Source organism: Felis catus, chromosome A3 (genome assembly GCF_018350175.1).
Source record: "Felis catus isolate Fca126 chromosome A3, F.catus_Fca126_mat1.0, whole genome shotgun sequence".
Taxonomy (NCBI): Eukaryota; Metazoa; Chordata; class Mammalia; order Carnivora; family Felidae; genus Felis; species Felis catus.
The window spans coordinates 42,772,555-42,792,025 of record NC_058370.1 but is presented as its reverse complement, the minus strand read 5'-3'; the positions used below and the strand labels follow the sequence as shown (position 1 = coordinate 42,792,025).

At 47.8% G+C, this 19,471-nt stretch overlaps 1 protein-coding gene across 3 annotated transcripts in view; it reads left to right on the top strand.

Annotated features, from left to right (window-relative positions):
* BFSP1 (beaded filament structural protein 1) overlaps nucleotides 1-19,471 on the top strand; it is a 71,213-nt gene that overhangs the window by 43,504 nt on the left and 8,238 nt on the right. For all 3 annotated transcript variants that reach the window (XM_019826862.3, XM_023251485.2, XM_023251487.2), the window contains 3 exons: nucleotides 4,890-4,985; nucleotides 7,790-7,882; nucleotides 12,101-12,208. In XM_019826862.3, the coding sequence (XP_019682421.2) occupies nucleotides 4,890-4,985; nucleotides 7,790-7,882; nucleotides 12,101-12,208 (297 nt within the window). The remainder of the gene's footprint in view (nucleotides 1-4,889; nucleotides 4,986-7,789; nucleotides 7,883-12,100; nucleotides 12,209-19,471) is intronic.

Sequence of the window (19,471 nt, the reverse complement as noted above, 5' to 3'; positions counted from 1 at the left end):
TATCAGATGACTGTCCTCAAAGCAGGAGAATGTGCGTGCAGAGGCATCTGTATAATCCCTATTTTAAGGGCAAATATTGGCTAGCCTTTGTTATCACCACGAGCAGCTTTAAAGGCTTGGCTGATGGGAGCCGAGAGTGGTTGTTTGGGCACCATCCTAAGAGGGAGATGTGGAAAGAAAGGCAGGCACCTTGCAGGATGGGGTCAAGACTCAGCACTTAACTCTTGACTAGTAGAGACAGATTCCAGTCCTGTTGTTTCCCGGTAACTTCCGTTAACTAGCTGCATGACCCACTGGTTGATCTGGCCTCAGGCTGGCCATCTATAAGGAGAGACTCTAGTTTCTGAGCTGCGATTGGCAGAGCCCACAGGCCCATGGAGCTGCTGAGGGGCCTCTGAGGGAAGAGGGCTGCTGGATGGACCCCACTGTGGTCATGCTGTTCCAGAAACACGTCTCTGCATTGCCGCTATGCAATGACATCCTGGGATATTTTGTGGGAAGGATGACACATGTGACTTAACAAACGCTTGAGGACCAATGATCTCAGGGTCCTCTCTATTTCTAAAAGTGTGAGTGTTCGATCCCTTTATAAGTAATGACACAAAGTGTCCTTGAAACCGTATTCTCAGTTCTTCAGCTCTGGTGACTGTGGGTCAATCATGGATGAGTTTTTGGTAAAAATGAAGATGTGTGAGAATTCTCTGTCCTGCTTCCTCCTCAGCAGTCTTAAGAGGGGGGTATGGTGAGAGGCTGGGGATGAGATTAGTGGGTAGGGAGGGTAGAAAGATAGCCAGAAGGACCAGTTCAAGGTCTTCCACCAACTCTGTCCCGGATTGAGCCCTGCCCAATCACTTCCACAGCAAACCCCTGCTCCTGAAGGGGGTACAGCTGCATCCCCAAACACTTTGATCGTCCTTCCCATCATTGTGGTCTTATTAGGACGATCAGTCAAGATGGTGGTCTTGTGACCCATGATGGTCATCACAGCCCTCTCCCAGAACTGGAGAGACACGGAGATGAATTCATTGGCAGCTGGGTCATCCTGAGGGCGGAGCCATTACCTCCTGCTGTTTAGATTCCCGGGACTGTCCTGCTTTCTGTCTTTCTTGAGCCCCGGCTGCCTTCCCTTTGGTGTCTGTAAGTTATCCTGGCTCAGTCTGGTTCCTCAGCCCTTTCCCATTGCTGGACAGTCACCCAGGCTTTCTTTGCCCCACGCTTTCTCTCTCAGAGGGGCTTCGCTAGGCTCAGGTGATAATTCTGGGTAGTTCAGAGAGCCAGTCACCAGGGCCTCCAAGGGACCTGCCCACTTGCCCTGGGGAATTAACACCTCGATTGTATAAGGGCATATTCGTTACTGTCCCTGGGACACAGGATTTGAGGGCCCATCGTTAAGTCCTGAGGACAGAGCTCATCAAAAGTCAGTGAACGATCAGATCAATTCATTCATCAAAAGAATGAGCCCAGAAAGTGAACACCCATAGTTAGATTGCACATGAATTTAGTTCAGACCGTTCAGAGTTCAGAGCCCTGTACCTGGGAACATGCATTCTTGTCTTGTAATTTGGTTCATTCTTTTACTTCTGATTAGGAAAAAAAAGACTTCAGACCCTGTGTGGGTCTCCCAAAGGGTGCGATTTTCCCCTATGCTGTTGTGTCTGCCAGTGGGCAGCGGAGGCCAGCTCCAGGGCCAAAGAGTGAGAGGAGCCTTGGGGAAAGCAGAGGAGTCTAGGGGCAGTGGGCAGGGAGCCAGCTCTAGGCTGGGGTCCTTCCCTCCTTCTGTCTGAGGGTTCCCTGCCTGCTTGCTCAGTGTTGGCCTCCCTGGTACCCATAGAGGGACTTCAGATTCTTCCAAGGGAAGGATTTAGTAACTGGAAATTAGAGGAAAGACACTGGGGACATTCTCCCCCCAGGCAGAAACCTGGAGGAGATACCGAGGAAGAATGAGATTCTCCTTTGTGCCTAAAATTAATCCTGTAGAGCTGCGTTGTCCAGCTGAGGAACCACCGGCCACGTATGCTGGGGAGTGATTGAAACACAGGGAGTTCAAATCACAGTGTGTTGTAAGTGTAAAATATAAGCCAGGTTTCAAAGACCTTGCCTGAAAAAAAAAAAAAGGATGTAAAATATCTCATTAATAACTTTTAAATATTGATTACAGTGGTGCCTGGGTGGCTTAGTTGGTTAAGTGTCTGACTCGTGATTTTGGCTCAGGTCATGATCTCACAGTTCATGGGATCGAGCCCCACATTGGAGTCTGTGCTCACAGCGTGGAGTCTGCTTGGGATTCCCTCTCTCCCTCTCTGCCCCTCCTCTGCTCATGCATACATGCTTTCTCTCTCTCTCAAAATAAATAAACTTAAAAAAAAAGCGCGTTTACATGACGAAAAGACAATATGTGGGGTATATTGGGTGTAATAAAATATATTACTAAAATTACTTTCACCCATTTCTTTTTATTTTATTCCATGTAGCTGCCAGAAATTTTTAAAATTATGCCCGAGACTTGGACAGTGCTGTATTAGGATAGCTTATTTCATTTTTACTTGCATACACCCTATGCAAACAGGAATGCTTTATGATGCATTTCTGATGTTTGCCAACTGACCCAGTTGATTTTGTAGAACTCTGAAGAAGTTCTTTTAAGAGAAACTCAAAGTTATTTTTGGTAGATAAAATACCCTCAGAAGTTCGAGTTGGGTGGGGATTAACTGCTCCCCTACAATTTTGCTCAAGTTTCGGACCAAATTCACACAGGCACATATTTCTTTTTTTTCCTTCTTCTTTTTTTATGTTTATTTCATTTTTGAGAGAGAGAGAGAGTGAGCGTGAGCAGGGGAGGGGCAGAGAGAGGGAGACACAGAATCTGAAACAGGCTCCAGGCTTCGAACTGTCAGCACAGACCCAACATGGGGCTTGAACTCACGAAGCTGCGAGATCGTGACCTGAGCCGAAGTCAGAGGTTTAACCGACTGAGCCACCCAGGCGCCCCGGCACGTATTTCTTAATTAAACATTTTCATACAGTCTGTTTTCTAGTCTCACGAAGTCCCAGCTCTCCCATGTGGCACTTGCTGACACAGCACTTTGCGTGAAAAGCTCATTCAAAGCAGGTGATCCTTTGGAGTCAGAAACCTGATATCTTTATTGTTAGCCTCCAACAATCAAAATCTTCCTACACCAGTCATCTTTTATAGGAGTGATGAAGGAATCAAGTGCGTTTCTGAGGAGTGCAGGCCAAAGGCCTCCCTGGAATCTAAACCCTATTTGTGCAAAAGTGGGATTTGTCTCAAGATACCTGGGCCCTTGCACATGCTGACTGTTGTAATTCTGTTCACACGAGGGTGGACAGTGTCTTAAATATGTTAGCCAACCACCTATCTGCCTTTGTTAATGAAAGCCGATTGCTACCATTCATGCTTTTTAACAAGTCATTAATAAGTCAGTAAAAATTCCCTCGGCAAGGCCTCAGGTATTGGCAGTTGACATTGCAGGGGGGTCTCAGGAAAGTGACAGTCTTGAGGAACCCAAGCAATGCTCACCTATAATAGCGTGCTGGACCCAAGGGACACTCACCTGTAATATTACACTGGACTGCGGTAGCATTAAGGCAGTTCCAGCCATCACAGCACTGTCCTATTAAGAGCACAGTAAAGGGCGCCTGGGTGGCTCAGTCGGTTGAGCATCCGACTTGAGCTCAGGTCATGATCTCACAGTCTGTGAGTTCGAGCCCCACGTCGGACTCTGTGCTGACAGCTCGGAGCCTGAAGCCTGCTTCAGATTCTGTGTCTCCCTCTCTCTGACCCTCCCCAACTTGTGCTCTGTCTCAAAAATAAATTAAAAAAAAAATTTAAAGAAATTAAAAAAAAAAAACCAAAACACAGTAATCTGGGGCGCCTGGGTGGCTCAGTCGGTTGAGCATCTGATTTCGGCTCAGGTCATGATATCACAGCTCGTGAGTTCGAGCCCTGTGTTGGGCTCTGTGCTGATAGCTCAGAGCCTGGAGCCTGCTTTGGATTCTGTGTCTCCTTCTCTCTCTGCCCCTAACCTACTCGCATTCTGTCTGTCTCTCTCAAAAATAAATAAACATTAAAAAAAAAAGAGTATAGTAATCCAACCTATTTGGTTCATCCAAACAAGATCAATGAGATAAAAGTCGGTGAACTATCACAATGTTTGATGAGGACACTCAGCCTTGTGTCATACATGTCACTTCCCACTTTAAAGGAATAAACAGCATTCACCACAGCAATCATTCTAAAAAATATGCATATTGTATTAAAGAAACATCGTGTCAGAGTAAGTGTCAGCAGTACTTGGGAGAAAACTATTAAAACGAAGGTTTCATCGTTAACGGAAAATTCTTTCTCAGTCTTAGAAACTCAACTTACTGATGCTGAGATATAGAACAGATATAGCTGTAACTTACATTTTAAGGCTGTTGGTATGTAAATATATGCTAATTTTCTCCCTGATCTTTTAGAGAAAATCTTCGCAACCCTGACACTATTGACATTTTGGGCTGGAGAATTCTTTGCCATGTGGGGCGTGTATTGTAAGATATTGTGCAGCACTCCTGGCCTCTACCTACTAGATGCCCATAGTCACACCCCACCGCCCAAGTGGTCACAATTGACAATGTTTCCAGATATTACTAAATGTCCCTTTGGGGGTAAGAAACTCAATCTCTGTTGAGAACTGCCGTTCTTGACCAGAATCAATGGGCTCACCCAATGCCTTATTGGAAATGTGGAATCTTAGACACTCTTCCAGACCTACAGAACAGGAATCTGTGTTTTAATAAGACCCCAGGAGGTCCATGTGCTCATATGCCCGGCCGATTTCACACCCATGTATCCCTGCCTCCACGTGTGGCTCCCTTTCTCATTGCAGGAAGCTGATGAAGCCTTACTGCATAACCTGCGCCTTCAGATCGAAGCCCAGTTTCTGCAGGATGATATCAGTGCAGCAAAGGACAGGTACAAAAAGGTAACTGTGACCCTTCCGAAGCCCGTCCCTCAGATAACCTGGTTTGGGTTTGGCCAGACAAGTCCAGGGCACTCGTGGCTGAAACATGAGCCTGCTATCGTGGGTTACTTTTGTGTGGATTGCTCCTGAACTAAGGTGGCGATGGGTTGGTTGCTGGATGGCACTCAGGGAGCCAGACATATGTAGAGGAGGAGGCAGTAATGTGTGTGTTGAGGGGAGGGAACTGATGTCCGTTTCGTACGTTACAAAGTGATCGTACATAGATCCGTCTCGAGTAAGCTAGGACCTGTCCGTTGTTTCGGCTCAAAAAACGCAGAAATACAGAAAATGTGATGTAGCTATTTATTAGCCCTGCCTCTAAGCCAGTTAGTTGAGGGAACACACGGCACTCAGGAGCTTCCTCTCAGGAAGCATTCCTCTCTGCCTCCCGCCTCTGCTAGCTGCTCACAGGCCTGACTTTGGGGGGCTTTAGCATACTAGAAAGATCAAATCCTGGAGCTGCGTAACCATGGGCGAGTGCCGTCCCCATTCTGTGCTGCTTCATCTTCAAAATGCGGATGCCAGACCTGTGAGCCTGGCCGTGGTCCGGGGGGCTGACCTCTCCAGTGGGCTGTGGCCTCCCTCCACCTGCCAGTATCTGCCGCTGGGCCTCCGGACGCTCGCCAGGCAGTGGAGGGTGGCTGTGCCTCATGGTAGGTGTTGGGGAACTAATGCCCCGGGGGCAGCTTCAGCCAGTGACGGATGCACATTGTTGGATTCTTACCCCAGCTCCCTCTTACCTGCTGTTCTGCGTGACTCCCAGGATCCCCGGCTGGCCTGAGCGCCAGGCGCCCATAGGGGTAACTTACCTGGTAACATTCTTATTGGCTGCCTTGCCTTTCCTGTCTCACTTCTCCCTCCAATAATGTTTCCTGGCATCTTCACCCAAATGAACTGTTTGCACTCAGACCCTTCTTTCGGGGCCTGTATCTGAGCTGACTCAGGGTGCTATAACAAAGTACCACCAACTGGTTGGCTTTATACACAACAGAGATTCATTTCTTACCATTCTAGAAGCCAGCACACTGAAAGCAGGGTGCCAGCCAGCATTCCCAGGTTCTGGTGAGGGCCCTCTTCTTTGCTTGCAGATGTCCCCCTATCACTGTGTGCTCACCTGGGCTTTTCCTGATGTCAGCTCTTTGAATTTTTTTTAATCTTTTTTTAATGTTTATTTATTTTTGAGAGAGAGAGAGAGAGAGAGAGAGAGAGCGAGCAGGGGAGGAGCAGAGAGAGAGGGAAACACAGAATCCAAAACAGGCTCCAGGCTCTGAACTGTCAGCACAGAGCCCCACACAGGGCTTGAACTCACAGACCGTGAGATCATGACCTGAGCCAAAGTCGGATGCTCAACTGACCGAGCCACCCAGGTGCCCCTGGCTCTTTGGTGTCACTTCTTATAAGGGCACTAATCCTGTCTGGGGCCCCATCCTCATGACCACATCTAAATCTAGTTATTTCCCAAAGGCCCCACCTCCAAACCCCATCCCACTGGGGGTTGGGGCTTCAATATGTGATGTTTGGAGGGACACAACATTCCATGTCTTTCTGCTTCTGGGGGAACTGATGTACTGTGGTAGTATAGGTGAGACACCTGGTACAGCCTGGAGCCTGGTGAGTGCTGAGTAGTGTTAGACTCTTCCTGCCTCAGTGTGGACCTGCCTCAGCACAATGGGAGGCCCCGTTACTCATACTGAAGGGGTCCCCCTCCCTATGGCGTTCCTCTGCTTTTCTACCAGGCCTGGCCTGTTTCCTCCCCCCACCACTTCGAGGCTGTTTAGAACAATGATAATAATAAGAGCTCACACTGTGAAGCTTTTGTGCATTATCTCGTTGGTCCCAACAGCAGCCTCCTGAGATAGTGTCTTAGGGTGGGCTGCCTACGAGGAGAGCCCAAGTGGTGATTTTCGTGCAATTGCTGTATTAGTGGTGATTTTCGTGCAATTGCTGTATTAGTGGTGAGCTCTCAGGAGGAGAGGAGGGGGAACAGGGGCACGGGGGTAGGAGCTGAGCAAAGGTGTGGGATTAGCTGGAGTCTGGTCCAGCTTGATCCCACGGGGGGCTCTGCAACATGAATCGCTCACTCCACAAGGTTGGTCCCACTTTGAGGCAAGAGGGTTGGCCTTTTGCCCTCCTGTGCCAGAGAGTCATTGGTCTGGGGTGGGGGTGAGGTGGGATTGGGGGGCATTGCTTCCTGGACAAGATGGCCATTGTCTGGAGGAGGGCAGTTCTCTGCACTGTGCCATCGGCCCTCGTGCACGGAGCTGGGCACAGGTGTTCTTTCTGCTGGGAAGGGGGATCAGGACCCCCCTCCAGATCGTTAGTCCTCCTATGTGGAAGAACTTGAATTTTGGGAGGTTTAAATTGCTTACCTGAGGCCACACACAGCTAGTAAGTGATTTAGTCTGGGACCATCCTTGGAAGCACTGCCCTGTTCTGGGGTCAGAAAGGTCCTTTGTACCCTGCAGGGTCTCTCTGCCCCCACCTCTGCTTTCTCTTGTAGTTTTGCCATCCTGGGCTCTAGGAAGACCAGCAGCAAAAGCATCCATGTAATGGAGGGGAAATGGCGAGGTCAACAAGCCTCTTTATTTGTCTTCTTGTTCTTGTGAAGATTAAGGGGAGTGTGAAGTGTCCACTGCACGGGTCGTGGTCTGTCCTGTCTGTGACGGTGAACATGTGAAAGCATTCATCCCTGGGGTCACCTGGTCCTGGAGGCAAGATCTCAAGGAGCCCAAGTTTTAATGAGAATGCTTTCCTTCCCCCAACAGAATCTTCTGGAAATTCAGACCTATGTCACCATCCTGCAGCAGATTGTCCAGACCACCCCTCAAGCATCTGCCATTACAAGTGGGATGAGGGAGGTAAGAATCAGAGCCCAGGCTGCAGGGAGAGCATACCTGGGGAGGGCGCCTACGCCCCCAACGGCCTAGTTTAGCAGAGACTCAGGTAAGGCTTCAGGTCAGGTCCGACTGGGCGCCGAGCCGCATTCGCTGGTCACGCTCTCGCTCTGCGTTCGCCTTTGAGGTTTACCCTTCCCTGCTTTCACTCAGACTGGGAACAATTTAGGCATCTGAGGACACAGACTGTGTCCCTGACCATTGTCTTAGGCATTTCCTCTTGAGAATTTCAGGCTGTTCTTCCTTGCGTAGTTCGTAAGAAACTGCCAGACTGTTTCCCAAGGCGGTTTGCATGGTTGCAGCCCATCAACGATGAGTGTGTGAGCGTTTCTGTTGTTTTGCGTCCTTGCCAGCACTGGGGATGTCAGGTTTTTATTCTGTTTGTGTTTTTTGCTCATCTAACAGGTGTGTTGTGTATCTCACTGTGGTTTTAACTGCGTCCCCCAGTGACTAATGATGTTGAGCCTCTTTTCGTGGGCTTATTTGCCATCCATGTATCTTTTTTGTGGTATCTGATCCAGTCTTTTGCCCATTTAAAAAAAGTGTTTTCTTTTCTTATTCTCCTTATCAATTTGACCATAAATTTTGAATACAGAGAGACCCAGACAGTACGTGGCTGTATTTTCAAGGTTGGCCTCTGTTAATGATTATGTAAGTTTGTGGAATGAAAACTACTGTGGAAAAAAAATAGAGATTACAGAGGCTGATTTTTTTAAATGTGAATTTGGATGTAAAAACATTTTTAAAAATTTTTTTAATTTATTTTATTTAAAAAAAATTTAATATTTTCTTATTTTTGAGAGAGAGAGACAGAGCATGACCGGGGGAGGGGCAGAGAGAGAGGGAGACACAGAATCCCAAGTAGGCTCCAGGCTCTGAGCTGTCAGCACAGAGCCCGATGCGGGGCTCGAACCCACGAACCGTGAGATCATGACCTGAAGTTGCATGCTTAACTGACTGAGCCACCCAGTGCCCCACTTTTTAAAAAAAGTTTTTAAATATTTAGTTTTGAAAGAGCGAGAAAGAGGGAGAGAGAGAGAGAGTGGGGGAGGGAGACACAGAAAACGAAGCAGGCTCCAGGCCCTGACCTGTCAGCACAGAGCCTAACATGGGGCTCAAACTCATAAGCTGTGAGATCACGACCTGAGCCAAAGTCCGATGCTTAAAACCGACTGAGCCACCCAGGTGCCCCCTCATTTCTGATAGAATGTTCCACATTCCTTCACTGAGCTCTCTAGCTGCTGATGTCGTGTTTTCCTAATGTGGTTTAGTGGATTTTTTGATGCATAACACGAGACATGTAAAAATAAACTGACAATAATGCAGATTAAAACAAAAATGTCATGGTGCCCCTTCTCCAGAGGTTGTGGTAGGTTGTTACAAGGTTTGGGGGACTGGTCAACTGGTGAGATTCTGTTATTCTGCAAGGACGACTTAGGACAGTGGTGCTCATACCCACTGACATTTGGAATCACCTGGAAGTCTGTCCAGACCACACCCCAAGTCAATTAATCAGCTGCCTGGCAGGTGGAGCCCTGCCTCAGTCATTTAGAAACTCCCAGGGCAGCATGTAGACAAGCTCCAAGCTTGTGGGCCAGGGGAGCTGGCTGCTTGGGTCTTTTTGTTTTAACTTAATATTTCTTTTTTTTTTTTTTTAATTTTTTTTTCAACGTTTATTTATTTTTGGGACAGAGAGAGACAGAGCATGAACGGGGGAGGGGCAGAGAGAGAGGGAGACACAGAATCGGAAACAGGCTCCAGGCTCTGAGCCATCAGCCCAGAGCCTGACACAGGGCTCGAACTCACAGACCGTGAGATCGTGACCTGGCTGAAGTCGGACGTTCAACCGACTGCGCCACCCAGGCGCCCCAAAACACACTTTTTAAATCATGCATCTGTATTCTTGTAACAAAATTCTTCTGAGTTGTAAGAATATAGAGACTGGACAGTCTGAGAGCATCAGTGATCGTCAGTGATCTTTGCCTCATCTGGAAGCTGGTCAGAAATGCAGAATCTCCAGCCCGAGTGCAGACCCCCCTGAGTAAGAATCTTCCTTTAGCGAGACCCCCCAAAGATTCACATTGCAGATGGAGAAGCACAGATTTAGAAAGCACCACATTCTTTATTACTCTTAGCCTAAAAATTCTATATGTGAGATAGATGGTCCCTTTCAGGTTTGTCTGACTGACTCTTGTTACCTAAAAAATGTGTTAAGTCACCTTTGCAAAATGAGGCTATAATTAGTGTCGTTCCCTAGGACACCAGGTCAATGGTTAATGTGTCAATAAAGCATAATGTCAGTGCCCTCTAGCTAGAGGCCACTGAGGACGCACCTATGGTCAAATAAAGCCGGGTGTATTATTCACTGCAGCAAAGGAGTGTGTCCCCTGGGAACTTGCAGGGTGTCTCAGAGGAGGAGGGATGTGTGAGAGGATCGAGGCCTGTGGTGGGTAATTCGAGGGGAGGGATCAGCTAAGCAGGGCTCTGCTCTGGGTTGGATGCCCTCAGGAGAGGGCTGGTCCTATGACTGAGTATCCTGATAATTTGTACCTAGGAGGGTATACTTGGTAATCAAGCAGCATCGCTTGTTACTGGGACGGGGGGTGGGGGGGTGGGAGGGTGGGGGCGGGAAACGTTTGGTCATTTTTGTGGGTGCCTAGACACAGGACAGTCTTGTTTCTTTCTCATTCTGCCATGGTCCCAGTGTGACATCTTCAGATGTGGGGAGGGGGCATCCTCTATAAGTTTGTAAGTAGGGAGCACCACGGCCTGGCAGTTAGTGCCAGCTGCCAGCAGCCAGGCTGTCTTTCTTCCTCTTCAATGAATATCCAAGGGTCTATTGTGCGTGAGACACTCCCGCTGTGGGTTGGAGGGAACAGGGGTGTATGATGAGTGGGAGCTGGGCAGTGAGGAGAGACAGGGCCAGACAAGCAGGCAGGCCCCTGGCAGGGAGGTGGTGCAATGTATTTGCACCTTGTCTGCCTCTATCCCCAGGCCGCAGGCCTAGAATTTGCAAAGTGTGGCATAGATGCATATCTTCCACACACTGGTGCTCAGAGTCTGAGTCCCCCTCTGCCCCCACTACCCCTTCGTCTGCGTCTTTGAGGCAGGGAGGTGGGGACTGAAACACAGAGAAACAAAGAGGACAGAGATAGAGAAGCCGACTGAGAGACACAGGTAAAGAGACACAGAGATAGACTGAGAGAAAGCATGCCTCTGTGCACCGAGAAACACAGGAGCACACCAGCCCTGGAGTAAGCACACAGCTGAGGAGGGCCGTCTGCAGTTAGGTCTCTGTTTTCCCCTTCTCCCTGGGCTCAGGGACAGACAACAGAGCCCTACGAGAGTCTGCATCCCCAGCTTCCCTTTTGCGGAGGAGGAAGCGCCTTGTCCGGAATCTTTTAGCCAGTGTATGGCACACGCAGTCTGAAATGTGGGTCTCGTAGCATTTATGGTTCAGACGCTGAAGACAAAGTGGAAAGGCATTAACTAAGGGCGGCCACTGGGGGCCTGTCTTAGTCAGCTCAGGCTGCTGTAACAAGCAGCACAGATGGGGCAGCTCACACAACAGACATTTGTTTCTCATGCTTCTGGAGGCTGAAAGTCCAAGATCAGGCTGCTGGCAGATTCAGTTCTTTTTTTCTTTTTTTAACTTTATTTGTATTTTGGGAGAGAGACAGAGAGAGCAGGGGAGGGGCAGGGAGAGAGAAACAGATCCCAAGCAGGCTCCACACAGTTAGCTCAGAGCCTGCCTCCGGGCTCGAACTCACGAACCATGAGATCACGACCTGAGCTAAAATCAAGAATCAGACATTCAACCAACTGAGCCACCCAGGTGCTCCCAGATTCAGTTCTTGATGAGGGCCTGCTTCCTGGTTTGTAGACAGCTGCCTTCTTGCTGTGTCCTCACATGGTCTTTCCTTGGTGCATCTTGGAAAGAGAGAGCACTCTGGTGTCTCTTCCTTTTCCTATAAGGACACTAATCCCACCATGAGGGCCCCATCCTCATGACCTCATCTAGATCTAATCACCTTCTCAAGGCTCTAATTCCTAACACCATTGCATTGGGGGTCAGGGACTGAGCAGATGAATTTGGGTGGGGTGGGAGGGATACCCTTTTCCCTCTGGATTTCCTCACACATCAAGTGCATGGGAGTGCTGAGTCTGGCTTTCTTTGTGCAGGAGAAGCTCCTGACGGAACGAGAAGCTGCTGTCCTGCAGAGCCAGCTGGAGGAGGGCCGGGAGGTAGTTTCCCTCCTGCAGGCACAGAGAGCCGAGCTGCAGGCCCAGGTAGGGTGTCACACTCTCATGTCCACTGCTCGCCATTGGGCATTCACACCACACACGTCAATAGAGTTCTACAACACATTTTATTCAGGTGTCACGTGCATGCAGAAAAGTGTACAAGTATCCATCTGAGGGAATTCTCACGAGTGTCACATGCCTGTGTATCCAGTGCTCAGAGCCAGAAACAGGCCATCCTGAGTAGCGTGACCAGCTATCCTGCTTTAAGTGAGGATTTCCCAGGATGCAGGACTTCCAATGCCTGGACTGGCCAAGTCCTGGGCAAACGGGAACCATGGTTCATGCTATTCCCAGGCCCCTCAGGGGTTCCCCTTGTGCCCACTTTGAGTCACCACCACTCCCCACCAAGGGTAAGGCTATCCTGACTCCTGCACTATTGGTCCGTTTTGCCTGCTTTAACCTTATCCTTAAAAATAAGAAGAGATGGACACATATTGGGATTTCTATCCTCCCAATCTATGCTTCCTGTTTCTCTTTTCATGACCTAAAATCTCCCCTTTGGAATTTGATTACAGGCGTGGGAAAGGGTGGTCGTGTCAGTGTTTGCCTCCCCTCAGGATTCATTTGTATAAAGCTCCCATTTCTGCCCCTCCCCCCCTTTTTTTTGGCAAAGCTTAATCTGAAAACTAAAGTCACCAGAAGAATGCTCTCCTGTTTCTGTGGCCTTCCTTCTTGGTTAGTGAGCTTCGTGGTTCACACCCCTGATTCCTTCCAGTTTGCTTTCTCTCATTACTATCCCGTTGTAATGGGAGACATTGGGTTAGAATACTAAACCTTCATATACTGTGCAACTACATTCCAAAATCGAAAAATAAATGGACATTTGGTTTGACAAGTACACATGAAGGGACAAGAGAAGAAAAAGTTTTGGACTATTTAGGAAACCTGGAACATTTATGTTATATGTTACTCTGTCTCTATCCAATGTCTGCAAAATCAAAAAAAGTTAACGCCACACAGATCTGGTACTTTTGTAGGTATTCAGTGCCCTCCAGATCTGCCCGGAGTTTTATGAGGGGACCATTGAGTTCCAGAATCTTCATTTCTGCCCCACCACACACTGTCACTATGCAGCAACTCTCAGGGGCCACTGAAAGCAAACCAGGGTCTGGTGATTATCTCCCGAGGTAAAAATCACAGCTTGAGAAATCAAGTACTGCCCTTAAAACTCATCCTTTCATGACAAACCATGGGTTGGGGACCAGATGCACCATTTTGGTGACTTGGTAATTTGTGGCTTCCTCTGAGGCCCTGGAAGAATGGAGTGAGAGTGAGTGAATGTGTGTGTGTGCACATACATGTATGTATATGTGTTTATGTGTGTAGATATACATGTGTGTATGTGTATATGTGTGTGCATGTTGTGTACTATGTATATGTCTATATTCATATATGTGTATATATGTACGACTTTGTATGAACGTACGTGTGCACGTGTTTATGTATATACGTGTGTATGTAGGCGTGCACGTGTGTGAATGAGAGATTGGAGAAGTGGATGCAAGCCCACTGGTCCTAGAGACTGGTGTTTTCCAAACCACTGTTTACAATGTATTTATGGGTTGTAAAATGACTTCAGCAGAATTGAGTGGCATTAATAAAGAAGAAATTGACAACATGAGACTAAGATAGAATAAGAAATAACAGAGTACATGGCATGTAACAGTGGGATTTGCTTTGTGAAACCTGTGTTTTAAATACATATGTTTGCATATTTAAATATATATATTTGCTCAAATGCACACACACACATGCACACACACGTTTGTATGATGTGTATGGTTTGTGGTGTTAAATGTGGCTCTTCAAGTGGGCGTGGTGACAAAGTTGAAAACCCTGCCCTAGGTACTGAGAAAATGAAAGAGCCCAGCTGATGTGGTAAATTCCTGTTCCGGGGCAAAAAGGTTTCTGTCTCTATGTACATATATGTATTTATTGAATGTAAAAGTAAGACATTTCATGAAGGATCAACCTAGTTTCTGAGGACGTGAAATAAATCTGTCTGCTTGGCCACGTGTCCCCTCCCATAGTTGCTGCAGGAAGGCTTATAGGTCTTGCTCTGACATTGTTGTCTCTCTAAATCGGGGATCTTCACTTTTTCTGTGCCCTGCCCCACCCCCCAGCAGTCTGGCAAAGTCCGTGGTCCACTTCTCAGAAAAATGTTAAAGGCGTATAATAAAAATAAAGAACATATAATTAAAAGAAAACCAATTATATTGAACCAGTTATCAAAATATTACCAAATCATTTTCTTTTTTTTTTTTTCAACGTTTATTTATTTTTGGGACAGAGAGAGACAGAGCATGAACGGGGGAGGGGCAGAGAGAGAGGGAGACACAGAATCGGAAACAGGCTCCAGGCTCCGAGCCGTCAGCCCAGAGCCTGACGCGGGGCTCGAACTCACGGACGCGAGATCGTGACCTGGCTGAAGTCGGACGCTTAACCGACTGCGCCACCCAGGCGCCCCTACCAAATCATTTTCTATATAATAATACATGTGCTTATATTAAATACAACTAGCAGTGTGTCTAATGCAACACAAGTTGTGTTTTCTCTCGCTGCTGTAAGGAATTACTAAACATGAAAGGGCTTGAAACAGTAGTCCCTTGTCTCGCACTTCCATAAGTTAGAAGGCTGGGTGGGCTTGGTTGGTTTTTCTGCTCTGGGTCTCACAAGGCTGATACAAAGTTGTCGGCCGGCCTCCTTATCTGAAGGCTCTTGGTGGAGAATCTTCCAGTCTCAATCAAGTTGTTGGCAGAACTCAATTCTGTGTGCAGGTGGGATTGAGGACCCTATTTCTTGCTGGCTGTTGGCCAGGAATTATTCTAGAAGCCGCACACATGCCTTGGCTTATGGCCATCCTCAAATCCAGCAACAGTGCATGGAATCTTTCTCAGGCATCTAATCTCTGTGACTTGTGCTTTTAAGGGCTCATGTGATCAGGAATAGTCTATAATAATCTCCCTATTTTTTTTAAGTCCACTGGTTAAGAGCCTTAATCACATCTGCAAAGTCCCTTTGCCATGTAACCTAACATATTCATGGGCGGAAAGCTAAGGGGCAAAGGTCATGGGGACCAAAGTCTGCCTAATTAGCACTAATTAAAACACAGATGTGGCTGGGCCCACCCAAGAGTTTCTGACTCGTTCTGGGATGTGGCCCAAGAATTTGCATTTCTAGACTTCCAGCTGATGATGCTTCTGGTCTAGGAATCACACTTTGAGAACACTGGTGTAGGGGTGGGCCCTAGGTTGGGTCAGAATGTTCTACATCTGGCCTACCTTAGTTCCTGGCTTGGGGCTTTCACATCCTATTCAGGAATCGTTCATGGCTGGCTTTTTGATTTTGAAAGGTTTTAGTGACTGCCCAGTAGAGTAGCTAAGCTGAGTGCTCTAAGGGAGATTTGGTGGCTTAGCCCCTCAGTAGTGCCAATGCTGACTAGGGACAGGGGAGGGGGGTGGGGCAAGGAGAACTCCTTGTAGCCTGAGGGCTCCAACCTGGCACAACCAAGGCATATGGTTCTGCCTGTGGTTGGAGCTGCTGATGCTTCCAGAGCCCTCCATAGCGTGGTCCTCAGGGTGAGGTCCCTAAACCAGCAACATCAGCATCACCTGGGAACTTGTCAGAAATGCACATTCACAGGCCTGGCCCAGACCTACTGAGTCAGGAACTTTGGGGTGGGGCCCAGCAATCTCTGTTTTAACAAGCCCTCCAGGTGGTTTTGAAGGCTCAAGTTTAAGAACCCGCATCCAGGGGTACTTGGGTGGCTTAGTCGGTTAAGTGTCCAACTTCAGCTCAGGACATGATCTCACAGTTCGTGGCTTCAAGCCCACGAACTCTGTGCTGACAGCTCAGAGCCTAGAGCCTGCTTCAGATTCTGTCTGTCTCTTTCCCTCTTTCTCTGCCCCTCCCCTCTCATGCTCTGTCTCCTCAAAAATAAATAAACATTAAAAAACAAACAAAACACTAGTCCAAAGGATGGAAGAAACAGCACCCTCAGAGCTGGCAGCCCCTTCTTTGAAGCCAAACATAGTCCATGCATGAGGTCACTGGGATGGCGCTTCCTAGAGGTGGAAGAAAAGGGACAGGTACTTCTGGCTCCCTAAATTACATTTCACTGAGAGTTTCTGAGGCAGGGACATGGAAAGAGTCATGTATTACTTGGAAAGAGTGAACCTCCCGAGTATCATTTCTCATTAAAGTTGTCTAGCACCATCTAGTGGTAGATTTTGGGAAGACAGCATGTAATCCGTGAAGGACACTTGATTTCTTCCATTTCCTTCTTAAATTGTTTTTCTTTTTTTTTTAATTGAAGTAAATTAGTATACAGTGTTATGTTAATTTCACGAGTACAATGTAGTGATTCAACAATTCTACGTGTCAGTGCTCATTAAGATGAGTGTACTTTTAATCCCCTTTATCTGTTTCACCTTCCCCTCTGCCCCATCCGCTCTGGTGACCACCAGGTTGTTCTCTGTATTTAAGACTCTGTTTTCTTTGTCTGTTTTTTTCTTTGTTTGTCCACTTACTTTGTTCCTTAAATTCCACATATGAGTGAAATCATATGGTATTTGTTTTTCTCTGATTTATTTCACTTAACATTATACCCTTTAGTGCATCCATGTTGTTGCAAATGGCATGACCTCTTTTTTTTTTTATGGCCTGAATGGTATTCCATTGTATATGTATATACCACATACATCTTCTCCATCCATTCATCTACTGAATGGGAGGAGATACTTGCAAATGACATATCCAATAATGGGTCAATATCCAAAATATATAAAGAACTTACACAACTCAACACCAAAAAACAACTAACCCAATTAAACATGGGCAGAGGACCTGAAGGGACACTTCTCCAAAGAAGACATACAGATGACCAACAGACCCATGAAGAGATGCTCCATATCACTCATCAGCAGGGAAATGCAAGTCAAAACCACGATGAGGTATCACCTTACACGTATCAGAATGGCTAAAATCAAAAACACAGGAAACAACAAGTGTTTGTGAGGATGTGGAGAAAAAGGAACCTGTTTCCTTTTTTAAAAAGACCTTGGACCCAAAGGAATCTGGGGGCCTAAGAGGACCAAAGCAGGAGGTCACCCGTCCAGATGGGGCTCACTGTGAGGCACTGCCAGGGTCCCATTGACCCATGCTGTGCAAAAGCAAGCCCCACAGCTGTGCTTGAACGCTGACTCCTTCGTTCATCCGCGACTGTCAAGTTCCATGTGAGGTTCAGCAAATACCGATCAGAGCATGAGGTAGCTCCTGCCTGCAGCGGCTCACAGACGACCTAAATGGTCCAAGGAGAAACAGCAGTCACTCTTGCTCAGGATGAAGTTCGGGTTGCAGCACGGCCCACACCTTCCACCTGCCTCGCTCTCCAGTCTCCATGCAGCTACTCCCCTCCCAAGAAGCCCTGGGCTGGGAGTGAGATGCTCTCTCTTCTTCTCCTCACCCTCCTGTGGTTTCTGGCACCTGCCCCTTGGCTCATCACGTCTCCTCTTTCTGGAAGCACCTTCTCTTCTTCAGTACCCAGGACTGGCCTTCTCTGACATCTTCCAGCACCTGAGGGCCTGCCTGTACTTTGTGATGCCCTGGGCATGTCTCTGTGACCGAGCCACCTCCCCACACTGGGCTGTGGGCTCTAAGGAGGAGCGTCCGCATCTCATTCTCAGGCAGCCAAGCTGGTGCCAAGGTGGTTCACATCAGAGATGTCTCTTTAGCCCCCTTTAAGGCACTGAAAGTGGGGCTCTTATTATTTTTCTTGAACACCCCTCTTCTGATACCTCCCAGGGCAGGCATCCCTCCCGCAAATTCCATCAGAGGACAGCCATCACCCACCCACGCACCCACCCCCAACAGCAAACCACCAGCTCGTGAGATACACAAAACATCATGCTTGCCCTGTAAGGTTCAAAGGTTACAGGTGACATTTTTCTAGTTTCTGATTTCCTGGTTCGTGACAACGCTTTGCCATCCCGTTTACCATTTAGAAGTTGGCTAAGTGAAGGTGCTCAGGGACGGAGGGGTCTGTGCGTGGATCACCCTCAGTCTCCCCCCCAGGTCTTCAGTGAGAACATGCTGGTGTTGCTTGCCTGTTGATGTGTGGGAATAGGGGGTTTTCCAAGGGCCTGGAGTGAGTGCACGTGTGTGTGTGTGTGTGTGTGTGTGTGTGTGTGTGCACGCACGTGTACTGCTCACCTGCAGCTGGGAGGAGGCTGACACAGGGAGGCCCATGGTTTCAGGAAGTGTCTCAGACCCTGCACAGGTGGCTCTGAATCCTGTACTTATTGGCAAGTCACTTTGTGCCTGTGTGCCTCAGTTTCCTCATCTGTAAAGTGGGTGCAGTAGCAGCCCCTGCCCATATGGTTGCTGTGAGGCTCATGACTTGTTCCCAGTGAGAAGTTGCCAGCACAGACCATTGTCCCCACCCCGGGCCGGGAAACCCATACCCAAAGGGGGCAGTCGATTCGCTTCACTCATAATCTTTGCTTATGTTTACTCTGTTCTGGAACACTTCAAACATATACAAAAGTGAGAGAGGACAGTCTCATGAGCGCCCGTACCCCCATCCTCCAACACATGGTCCCTCCTTCATCACCTGCACTCCACATACCCCCATGTGATTGTGAAGCAATCCCTGACACCAGACCATCTCATCTGGCAGTATTTCAACTGTACCTCTAAAAGATGAGGGCTGCTTTTATAGAATGTGAGGCCGTTAACCCACCTCAAACATTTTTTTTAATGTTTATTTTTGAGAGAGAGAGAGAGAGAGAGTGTACTTGCAGGGGAGGGGCAGAGAGAGAGGGAGACAGACACAGAATCTGGAGCAGGCTCCAGGCTCCGAGCTGTGCTGCCGGGGCCCCAGCGTGGCCAAGGTCCCCCAGGCTTGTTCTTGGGACTGCTCCGTAGAAAAGAACGTCTGACTTCAGGGTTCTTCCACTCCTGGATGGCTTCTTGTCTCTGAGATTCAAGCTTCAAAGGGGGTCTTTTAAATTCCTTATTTCCTGGAAGCATTTCCTAGAGTGTATGAACCCTGGCGTAGGTAAGAAAATGTGGCCGCACCAGGAATTAGTGGTATGCCTTGGTATTTGACATGACAGGTAACTGAATTTAAAATCTTTTTTTTTTTTTTTTTAACGAGGAACAGAAACTCGATCACAGTAGCTTAAGCAGGAAAGGGTGCGCTGTGATTTTCTTTTGAAATAATTTTAGACTTCTCAAACGCTACAAAAA